The sequence below is a fragment of the Aspergillus alliaceus genome (genome assembly GCF_009176365.1).
Source record: "Aspergillus alliaceus strain CBS 536.65 unplaced genomic scaffold BDW43scaffold_1, whole genome shotgun sequence".
Taxonomy (NCBI): domain Eukaryota; kingdom Fungi; phylum Ascomycota; class Eurotiomycetes; order Eurotiales; family Aspergillaceae; genus Aspergillus; species Aspergillus alliaceus.
In genome coordinates, this window is record NW_022474684.1 from 441,920 (window position 1) to 453,220 (window position 11,301).

General features: G+C 48.1%; 4 protein-coding genes across 4 annotated transcripts; 2 read left to right on the forward strand and 2 right to left on the reverse strand.

The window, feature by feature from the left end:
- Positions 1 to 2,962: 2,962 nt before the first annotated feature.
- BDW43DRAFT_258017 (uncharacterized protein) lies at positions 2,963 to 3,287 on the reverse strand. The gene has a single exon (XM_032039938.1). The coding sequence runs from the start codon at positions 3,265 to 3,267 to the stop codon at positions 3,028 to 3,030; it is 240 nt and encodes a 79-aa protein (XP_031906262.1). The 5' UTR covers positions 3,268 to 3,287; the 3' UTR covers positions 2,963 to 3,027.
- A 191-nt stretch (positions 3,288 to 3,478) lies between these two features.
- BDW43DRAFT_258018 (uncharacterized protein) lies at positions 3,479 to 4,198 on the reverse strand. Its single transcript, XM_032039939.1, has one exon. It carries the CDS (start codon positions 4,133 to 4,135, stop codon positions 3,890 to 3,892), a length of 246 nt encoding a protein of 81 aa, XP_031906263.1. The 5' UTR covers positions 4,136 to 4,198; the 3' UTR covers positions 3,479 to 3,889.
- A 690-nt stretch (positions 4,199 to 4,888) lies between these two features.
- Positions 4,889 to 8,283, forward strand: BDW43DRAFT_258019 (uncharacterized protein). Its single transcript, XM_032039940.1, has one exon. It carries the CDS (start codon positions 5,146 to 5,148, stop codon positions 7,534 to 7,536), a length of 2,391 nt encoding a protein of 796 aa, XP_031906264.1. The 5' UTR covers positions 4,889 to 5,145; the 3' UTR covers positions 7,537 to 8,283.
- A 170-nt stretch (positions 8,284 to 8,453) lies between these two features.
- BDW43DRAFT_258021 (RMD1 family protein) lies at positions 8,454 to 11,157 on the forward strand. The gene is made up of 4 exons (XM_032039941.1): positions 8,454 to 8,873; positions 8,963 to 10,484; positions 10,552 to 10,737; positions 10,790 to 11,157. The coding sequence occupies exons 1-4, from the start codon at positions 8,823 to 8,825 to the stop codon at positions 11,005 to 11,007; spliced, it is 1,977 nt and encodes a 658-aa protein (XP_031906265.1). The 5' UTR covers positions 8,454 to 8,822; the 3' UTR covers positions 11,008 to 11,157.
- Positions 11,158 to 11,301: the final 144 nt, after the last annotated feature.

The window sequence follows — 11,301 nt, forward strand, 5'->3', positions numbered from 1 at the left end:
GCAGCGAGGTGCGTTGCCATGGAGAAAGAGTTTCGAACAATCGTGCGGAGTGTATCCACCCGACACTTTTCATTTGGTTTCTTTGCCGAAGCAAAAGGGGTTCTCTATGTTCTTTTCCTTTGTTGACTGTAGACAGTAATGCTTGAGAAAAGCCAATAATGATGAAGGTTTAAAGGGTCTGTGAGATCACATGGCAACGATCAATCTTTTCTTTCACTCTCTCATTCTTATCTAGTTGTTGTTACAGTGGAAAAGGACCATATGAGCTTCTCACGTGGAATACTCCGAATGCGGCGGCGTCCAGAACAGGAAACCGGAGTGGGCTTGCAGAAAGAGAACTTACGGAGTACAGAGTAATCCACTAGTAAAGCAACTATTCAGTACTCCGTCTCACCCCAAGCCCAACCTACTCTTCACCCAGGTAACCGACCATGCTCCTAAGCCTAATATTAGTATTGTATGATACGTAGGTAAAGGAGGCTTTTCCCCCTGGTTCTTCTCAGCCTGACCCAACAGGTGTCTCTGCCAGGTACGGAGTACAGGGTTGCCAATAGCCGCATGTCGACATGGTTCTAAATATACGATCAGCTCAGCCAGAATATCGGGACCGATCTGCATTCACGAACATCCAAGCCTCACGTCGGTTTTCGAATGCGCCTCATTGATCCTAACTCCCTTGGTTTTGGAGGCAGGAGAATTAACGACACAGCCGCGCTACGCTAAGATCAGATGATTGGCGGCCAAACTATTCCTTAGGCAGTAAAGATTAGGTTCTTTTTTATTTTGGTCGAAGATGGAATGGGTTCGGCACGTTTCAGCTCGTAACTATCACCGATCTAGTTTCACCTCCAAGGGGGTTTAGGCGTCCTTGGGTAGGTAATACGGTGTGTCCATATCAAGTAGGAGTCATATGTTGGCAGGTTTGAAATAAGTTAAGGGAGGTTCTTCCTGTACGATTAGATTATTATTTTGTAGAATTATTTGTCCTTTTCTTTTCTTTTCTTTGCTTTTCTTTTTTCTTTTTCGGTAGGCATTGCTAGATGCCCAGTGTGTTGGCAGCCGTGCTCCCATCTTGCTAAACTGTGTATCTACGCATACATTTTCCAAGGTACATGCTGTACGTACGTATATACATACCATACATACATACAGTACAGTGACATACATACATAACGATACTGCGGGTCGACTCAACCGGGTATTTAGAACTCTCCAATACAACTAAATACGACCCGATCCCTCGCATTGAGGGAAAGGCCCACCAATGATCATAATTGCCTGGCTGCCAGCCATGGGAATCAGGATCGCAGATAATACCTCTTCCAGTCCAGACAACGATTCATGGAGCATTCCGGCTGCTGAGTTACCACCAGCAAGTTACACAGGTTGCGTCCTGTCGAGTGACACGGTGGAACCCACTCGTGACTGATAGATAGCCCGGAGGTGGCCTGTGGCATCCATGCCCATCCGTTTTCCGGATCTGAATATAGGTTGTAAATGAGACCGAAGGGTCTAAACTCATTCCAACAATAGTATCGATCTATGATATATCCAGATCACCATTTCCTTTCTACGTCACGGGCAATCTGCTTACGTGGTGCCTTCTGAGCTCGTACGCGGCCATGAAAACCTGGCTACCTGGTTGCTGAATAGTTTTTGGAGGGTGGAAAACTGCACGACCAGGGGACGGCTAAGAAAAGGAACTACTGCAGTCATGCAGAGCCCATTCCTAGAATAATCATAACACTGGAGGCTGATTGCAGGTCAGTGGCAAATTATAGCACCTTCCGTACAGGGTCCCTGCCGTCTCGAGAATTGTGATATATATCCCACTCGACGAAATTATAACCGTCCTGTTTAGATTTGTTTGTCGTGGAAATCCGATAGAGGCGAAATATAACCCCCAGAACACGTGGATGGTTGGCATCAAGTAACACGAACTGAGACTTCCAACCCCCTCAACACTACGTAGTATCAGGCGCAGGGTCGATCGGAGAAGTCATTTTTCGACCGTAGGAACTTGGATGGAGTAGTTACTGAGGCAATTGCCAGTCAGCGCATAGTCACTGCGCCCAAGATGACCAGCGTGCGCGCGGATTGTCTTTCGCCTCCCTGATTCAACCGTATAGATATGTACATACCTTGGGGTTCAGGAAATTGCATGTACATGTCACCCCTCGATGTTTTCTTGTCGATTTTGACTTAATATCTTTCTTTTGCTGTTTCCCCCTCCATTTCACCACTTACTTGTTCGGTGTTTAGTTGGCCTTTTAGTGTACATTCCTCCCCACCTCTACTTACCCTACAGGGTTTCTCGGTCCCTGATTAATAGATTGTAAATTGATCGAAAACCTAAAATAACAAATCATAGGGACTAACAATCACCTCGCCCTGTTCAGATAAATCGACGTATAGAAAAAGACCTTGGAGATCATCATCGAAATCAATAAGGATAATTAAATATGATTTGATTAATAATTCTTAATCGGAAATCATGGGGGATAGAAGGGAACTTCCATAATCAAAGGTGGACAAGAATAGCTAGTATCAACTTAAACTGCCCATACGAAATATCCCTTCATTACTCGTCCGGAATGATCGTAAGGGGGGGTGACCCACAAATAAGGAGCCAATAATTCCAACGGATTAACTTTGGAAACCTTAGAAACACCCTTTGAAAAGCCTGGAGACAGTGTCGATTCTTCCTGAATCGTAAACCTTAGTAATAACCACAAGAGAGCTTTCTGTCCAATGGTTCATGATCAGCCAGTGATTTATTTGGGTTAGATCCCAGCCGACGGTAGCCTGTGACTGGGATCATTCTCGGCCCCATCATCATCATACTCCTTCTCTACTGCTTTGGAACGGGTGCATGGTGATCACATTTCATTGATAATTTTTCCCTTTTCCTTTTCGAGGAGATTAATATTGATCCGTAGAAACAAAATTAAAAATAAAAGACGTAGATACAGCGCATGAAGTGGTGGCTGTCTGAACCCCAAAAGTGACCCGAAGCTCCTCCGCACCTCAATAGATACAGAGTTTGAGATGCACGAGAGCAAGGCAAGCTGCTATGCAAGTCCACCATCTTGCATTTCCTTTTTCTCTCGCGGTGGGGTTTGCGCACGCGCGGGTATGGGAAAAGAGGGCAAAGGCAACAAAAAATAGCGAGGTCGAGGCTGTTCTCTCTTGACGGATGATCTGCCGTGCTGAACCAGTGTTTCTGAGATGTTGATCCTGTGACGATGATGGTCGAGAATAATACATTTTGGTCTCCCATATCTCCCATACCATGAAACCAAAAAGAAAAGAAAAGCAAGGCACATTCTATTTTAACTTTCTTGATTTCATGTTATTTTCGATTTGTTCATCTCTCGCCTAGAAATATTAGAAATATCGTTCATCAAAGCAATTAATCAACTTGGTACCTTGGTCTATCGGGGTTTCCCCCAGGTACTAGGTATGTAACTACTGTAATGCTTACTACGCCGTGTACCACTCCTCCTCCCGATTCATTGATGGATTATTAACATCTTCAGGTAATTTTTTTTTCGACCATCGTTTTATTTTCTCTGTCTTTATGCCTTTTTTGTCACACCCCCGCCACGCGCACAATTCTTTCTCAATTTCTTACATATTTGTACGATTCTTTTATCTGCTGATGGTCTCTAATTTCCGATTCTCCTTTTATTCTATTTGACCTGTATCAAAACACAAAGGAGTAGTTCCGGACTAGACTGTTGGGTTGGACCCAGTTTTCTTGTCAGTTGTAGTGGGGGCGTCGGTGGCAGAGGCATGGCCATGGCGTAAGATAGCGTTGTCGAACAAGCTGTTCCGGTCCCGTACAACTCGCAGCCACTGGGTCGTACAGCGTACGGTACCGGCGCTGTCACAGTCTCAACCTAGAAAGACTGACTGGCTCTGGACTCTCGGGTTCTCGCCGGTATGGGGTAGAGACAAAAAAAACCAATGTTATTAATGGAACAATAGAAAAAGGAAAAAGAAGAAGAAGAATAAGGATAAAAGAGGATGAGACAAGACTCGAGCCTGACTTTTCCCAACCCCAGATCCTTAAAATAAAGGGTCGAGGTAAAACTTCCAGACAAAAAAGTAGGTTTTGGACGACTCGATTCATGATTGCTTTTCCGATCGATCGTTGGTAGGGATCAATGTTCCAGAAGGAGAAGCAGAAGATTTTACTAGTCGGACCTACTAGTTAGTAGTATCCAGAAGACACTCCTTGATCCCGTATTTCTACTGTAACTGAAATGGAGATACATACTGTACATATGTACCCGTGATCATGTATGGAAAATACCCACCGCCTTGCCTGTACGGTAGTTGGGGCGGGCCTTCCCATACGGTACGCCGTTCTCTGTACTAGTGGTGGTACTATTATTTTCCCCTGCCTATTATTATTCGTCTTTTACCCTTCTGATTATTCTTCCGGGAAAGTAAAGTTATGTATGTCATTTGGTACGATACAAACAATCTCTCTCTTTTTTTTTGGTGGTTTTATTCTTTATTTTCCATTCTTATACCTTCGTCTCAGGCTTTCTGACCCAGACTTGCCACACTTTTTGGGCTGGTACTTTGGTAGAGATGGATGTAGATTCCGCATTCTGGGTGGCCAACGTCGGGAACCGAAATGGATAATACTACTACTATAATACTGAAGTTTATTCACACTCTCTTCTCGGGACGACGGGGCAATATTTAGTCGTAGTATAGTACAAAACGGTAGTAACCGGAGGTCTGCAATCAAATGGTAAAAAATTTAATTAATCAGTCAATCATGAAGGTGATTCGTATTATAAACCCGGACCCAAATTGGATTAAACATCCTGCGGGCCTGACAACTCCTTGGCCCAGAAAAGGTACCCTGAACGATACCATACCGCTTCTCCCCACTCACTCACTTCTGGCTCTTGTCCTCTCTCCGCTCTAGGGCCGCCTTACGCTCTCATCCTGGTTTCTTTGGCATCATCTCATCTCAGCTCTCCCTCTCTCTTTCTCCTCTTTTTTTTTTTTTTACCCGCCCCCCTCTCCGTCTTCTTCCTTCCTACCCTTCCTATACTCAACTTCCACGACCAAACCCTTTTGCCATGGGTCTTGGTTACTCCAGAGTTTCGTTTGCTAATCTATATGCAAACTTCCTTTCAAACTCCTCTTTGTCCTCCATTGCTTGATCTATGGCGTGTTGCTCTGACTCGTCCTCCCGTGTATTCGGCCGCTGACCTGCAGCTCTCACGCTGCTACCCGTCCTTTCTCCCGGACACCCTCCTAACGCCTCTCAATTCCTCTTCTCCTTTCGCTGCTCGACCGTATCCTATCCTCCATTCCCTCGTCTGGGTGTTATTGCCTCTCCTACTACTTTACCGCGACCTCATGCCGGCTCTTGAGGTGCCAGAGTCCGGGTTGTCTCTCCATAGAGACAACCCCGATAGCGATTCCACGGTTAAACAAACGCAGATCATGCGGTTGAACCTAGCTCAGAATACCCTCGACGAACTGATTCAAGCTCTACGGACCGACCAAACAGCTAGGATCCGCCTAGGGAAACACCCGACTCTCTACTACGGATCCAAATCGCAATCGTTCTACTCTCGTCCCGAAACTCACCGATCCGAGATATATAGCAGCAGCTCCAATGACAAAGAAAATCTATATTTTACTGGGGTCTTGAGCCATAGCTTGGAGGTCCAGAAAGCTAAGGAGGCTACTGCGGCCACAGACCAAGCATTGGCCAATCTTGAACAGAGCCTGAACGCTTTTGAGAGGGGAAAAGAATCGAAGAAGACAGCCATAATCACTAGCATTGATGATTTGAAAGCTCTTCGAGCGGGCGACAAGAGGCAGGCCGCTCTTTTAGCTCGCAAGACGAGTAAGGCGGAGCTGGAGAAGGACCGGTTGCTGAAAAATGCAGCCAATCGCTCGGTATCCTCTAGCCCGGCTCTGGGCGTCTCTCGGTCTCCTACCTCCGTGCCTCCACTTACGCCTACCTCCGCACCGCTCTTCCAAAACAAAGACCGCATACGTCTCGAAGCTTTGAAGGTTCCCTTCATCCATCTTCTTGCCGTCCGTGCCGTATCCACCAAGTTTCTTGCTCGCCAGACTCGCTCTTCGATCGAAGACTGCACGGCTTTGGCCCAGAAATATGGTGTTGAAAACCGTATCAACCCGGAGAAGTTCGATCTCAGGGACAAAGCATACAGAGAGTTGGATGTATGGAATTTCCCTTATCCGTCCCTGGAGGAGCGGCAGGAAGCCATTGAGAATGCTATTTCAGCATTTGATCGCATGCGGATTTCCCGCTCCGACAAGCTATGGCAGATGCTTCTTCCAAAGGAAGAACGAGGGAAGGGAAAGTGTCTGTCACGGTTGAACTTGCGGACCGGCCCTATCAAGAAGCCTCTGACCCCTCGGATACAAGTACAAAACCCCGATGATAACGGCAAAGAGGGTGACACAACTGGCCCGGAAACTGACAGGGCCAGTGTAAATGGCTTGACCCCCAAGACACAGCCAACATCAGCTCCCCGGTCGGGTACGAACACACAAAAGAAGCGTATCAGCGACTCCGCAGCGAAGCGGTCTACTGCGAAGGGCAAGACTGCCACAAACAGTACATTGACCGGGCGCGTCACTAAGAAGCCCGAAAGGAAGCCGGTGCCAAAGCCGGATGGCAAGTTCAAATCAGCAGAGTACGTCCATGATTCGGACGAAGATGACACGGACTTGCCAGATGTGTCTGCGTCGGAACAACCTCTCCCAGAGAAGACCAAGCCACAGCCTAAAGCGCCGCCCAAACAGGCCGAGACGCCTACCCCTCGAGAGTCCTCTCATGTGCCAACACCCAAGGTTGACCCTCCGGAGCGTCTTCCTTCTAAAGCTGAACCGTCGTCTCCAAATCCTCCGAAGCCCACCACGTCGTCAAAGAGATTACCGTCCTCCCGGCCTCCAGCTCAGAAATCTCCTCAGAAGCCATCCCCGCTTGGCTCGTCGCCCCCAACCAATGCTCCTGACCTACAGAGTCGCAGTCGCTCTTCGAGCCAGAACAATTCCTCCAGCTCTTCGTCATCGCCTTTGATTACTCAAATATCCAAGCCAAACAAAGCTATAGGTGCTCCCATTATGAGGAAGCAGGGCAAGACCAACGGCGTTATCAAACCAACACCAGCTCTCAACCCGCTCAAGCGCAAGGCGGAATTGGAGCGCCCTTCTGCAACCCCTGCCCAAGGACGTACTACAGGAGATTTGGAGCACAAACGACGACGGGCAGTTAGCACCTCGAGTGGTAGTACGGGAAGTGCTTCACCGCCACTTAGCCGGGAGATCCTTTTCCAACAGCTGCGAGAGAAGTCGCAGCGTTTTAAACACTACTATGTCAAGTATCGTTCGTTGCATGATAATATGGCAACACATCCAGACCCACCGAGGGCGGAGCTGGAGAAGCTACGACGACAGCATTTTCGACTACAGCAGATGAAAGAGGAAATTTGGGATGAAGACAGGCGGCTTCGCGAAGGACTCTAAACGGCCTATCCCGGGGAACTATATGAGATTTGTTATTAATTTTCTGTGTGAGACATTGCTAGATCCGGGTTTTGAACAGAACGGATACCCCGTTTACATTCTTGGATGTTTATGTTATTTCTCTTTTCTTTTCTTTTTACTTTCTGTAACGCAAATATTCTTGCATGACGAAGCAGTTTGAGTTTGCTTCGGGGCGTTTATCATGGTCTGTTTTTATATCACACCCTCATACCTGGTGACTGCATTTTGCGTTTGTCTGTCAATTATCTTCCCAGTGTAGCAAAAACACATGCATGTAATACAATACATAGAGATCTGTCATGAAGCAAGGAATCACTATATCATCTGCAAGGAGGCTCCCACACAGCCTCCAAATGCATTCCAACATATGATCCGGCGGCGCTAAACTGTGCCAGTCCCTTTACACTCTCTCCCCACCCTCCCCATCAGAGGCAAGAACCATGACTTAGATGTATGTAGTTCGCGCATTCCGTCGTTTGCCTGGTTTGAAATCCTCCTCCCCGGAGAAAATGTTAACCAGCCAGGGGAAACCCCCGCCCCTCTTGTGGCTGACAAGGCCCCTCTTACCTAGACAGCCATTGATACCCCTCCACGAATGAGTTAGAGGGATCATCCAGGTAAAGACGGACATTCTTGCGATTATCCGAGAGACGCTTTCGAACACCACCCTCTTCTTCCCAGAGATTGATTGGATTTTCAAGAAGAGGTCGATGGTGCTTTTCTTACCCCGGATCAACCATTAACGATGAAACCGCTAGGCTACTCCGGGCCTAGTCTCCCACTGGACCACGGCCCGCACGTGGCTCGCCGGTTGTTTTGAATGGGAATTCTAAGGGCACGGTAATGATACGCCCCGTAATTACTGTATGGCCGTGACGGGCAACTTCCCCGACGACGTCATTCTTTTGCAGTTGATTCTCGGGCTAGTCCCAATAGGGACTAGGACCGTTTCTGCCCGGCGGTCAGAAGCTTAGGAACCGAGAATCATTATCTTTTATCTTGTGTTCTAGCCATTGCCCAGGCTGCGATATCATGACCGCATTGCTCTCGTTCTTCTGGATTTGATTGCGAGGGGCTGACATCGCTTATTCTGCATTGAGACCAATTGTTCTCGTTGGCCTGGCTTTATACAGAGACAGCTTGGAAGTGACCGAAGAAACCTTCCTGGTGCTCAGATTGTTCCCGCAATTGAGCCTTCCATCTAATTTTCTCGATCTTTGAAGCATACAAATTCCTACTGCGTTTAATCCTTTATCAATTCAACCATGACTCCCGCAAGAGGTCGGGTGCCTGGTCAAAGGAGCCCGCATGTGCTGGTAAGAACCCTATCATGATATCAACGTCGTCTTGACCGCATTATTGTGTTCATACCGTATTGGATGGACTAATCTCAACTTCATTCTAGGTGACCGATTCGCGCGAGCAGCAATCATCTACTCAGCCTCGCCGTCGTCGTTCCCCGTCTACCCGTTTCATCACAGTCGATAACGTCCTCCAATATACCTCGGATATTCCGTCGATGCAACAGCGCCACCCGCCTCAACCTTCAAGAACCCGTCCTCGGTCGCGCATAGCATCCGCAACAGGTGCCTTGATCGGCTCTGGCACAGCAGGCACTTCTGGTGGTGGCACCAGTGCAGCCAGTACTGCGGTAACGATGGGCCGTCTCGCAGCTCAGCCACGTTTACCCCCTCGGTCGACAAAGGTTAGCGAGAAATTGGTTCTTCTGCCCGAGTCGGAAGAAGTGGATAATAGATTGGGGGATGAGGAGAGTGATGAAGAGGATGAGGAGACTGTGGACGAGGAGTTGGTCCAGAGACTGGCGAGGGACAAAAACATCGACCCGGATTCCGTAAGACAACGGCTATTAACACATAAGAAGCTCGGTGGGGACTTTGGCGAGGACAATGATATTGCCCCCCTGTTGGCAGATGAGGAGTTACTGCGCCGCCGGAAAGTTGCGCCGGAGAGGGCCAAAAGTTATGCGGAGCGGTTACCGAAGGCCCGTCGTGCGGAGAAATTATCTCGTGTCACGGCCTATTGTACTGCACAAGCTTATAAGATGAGCTCCCTGGCGACGTTTGTGAAGGAGAGGCACGGTGGAAAATCCAAGCTTTATGACGATTGCTTGTACACCGCGTACCATCTGCCATTACTCCCCGGCCATGGAGGATACAGGCTTAGGAGTAGTCCGGTCGTGAAGAAGCCTGGTGGCAAGTCTCTTCTGGATGAAGAAATCGAGCGGAACGAGCTACGTGACTATCATGATGAATACATGACAGAAGCTGAGGAGCATTCTGTTTTCGGGGCGCGCGGCGAGCATGGCTCACCGCGACACAGCGAGACGTCTAGACACGACCAGGATGGTTATCCTGCAAGCTCGGAGGTGAGGGAGGAAGCTGCCGATGGCGCAGCCTATGAACGCCATGATCGAGCACCCGTCGGCCCGTCCTTGGTGCCTACACGATTGCTCTATAACGTGGCAGAGATGTTTGTCTTCAGTTATGGTGTGGTTGTATTCTGGAACTTCACCGAAAGACAAGAAAAGGACCTTCTTGCCGATCTAGCATTCGCGAGTTCGTCCGTAACTGGGAATCCTATTCCGCTAGCTACTATGCCTTTGCAGGAAGAGGATTTCGAAACGGAGGAATTTCACTTTGAATATTCGACCGAAATCTCCCGTCCTCGCGTGTACAACGACATGATTACTTTACGAAGCGGTGACCACATGATCAAGCTGGCTATCAGCCATGGCATCGCCCAGAGTACCAAACTCTGCTTCTTCGAAGAGGTCATGGCTAGACAGATGGCTGAAGCGAAGGACGTCCCACGTAGGCTCGCCATGACCGGCAAACTGGGTATGAAACGGGAAGAAGTATTCAGGATCCTCGGACGTCTATTCAAAAGCCGAGTAGAAGTCAATCTCTGTAAGTCATCCCTCACCCAGCCCTGCCCTACCCGCCAAGACTCAATTACTCACAAGCAATCCTACAGCCTCCAACATGCTAGACGTCCCCAACTTCTTCTGGGAAAGCGAACCAACCCTCTACCCCCTCTACATCGCTGTTCGCGAATACCTCGAAATAAAGCCCCGCATCCAGGTCCTCAACGAACGGTGCCGCGTCTTTCTCGACCTCGCCGAAATCCTCTCCGACTCAATAGCCGACAGCAAAACCTCTCGTAAGTGTTCCCCCACCCCCAGACAAAAGATCTATCAACTAACCTCCGAAAGGCCAAACATGGATCATCATCGTCCTAATCATAATCTCCATCCTCGTCACCACCTCTGAAGTCTTCCTCCGATTCGGTATCCTCTCCTCCGGCAAAGGCGCCTCATCCACCTCCTTCGCCGCAGCCCTCTTCTCGCGACTAAACCCGAATCCCCTGACTTGTTCATGTCCCGTCCCTGTCCCGAACACAGGCTTCAATGCAACAACAATGGACCTATAATAGTCATGATCCATTCCCTGCTATTAGCTTAAATCAGGATACTTCACCGTATTCCCTTGTTTCTCTTGCTCTTTGTGGTGTACATACATGCATATATATATACATATATAGTATTAATCCAGGGTATTGCTCTTCTCTGTCTACGAGAACTTAGGATTGTTAGATAAGAGGTCGTAGATACATCCAAATCTAAAAAATAAAAATGAAAAAGACCCGTAACGTTGGTATCAAATTAAGCACTATCTCTCTATCATACAGGGAGCGAAACATTTACAATGGGTAAGTATTGGGACA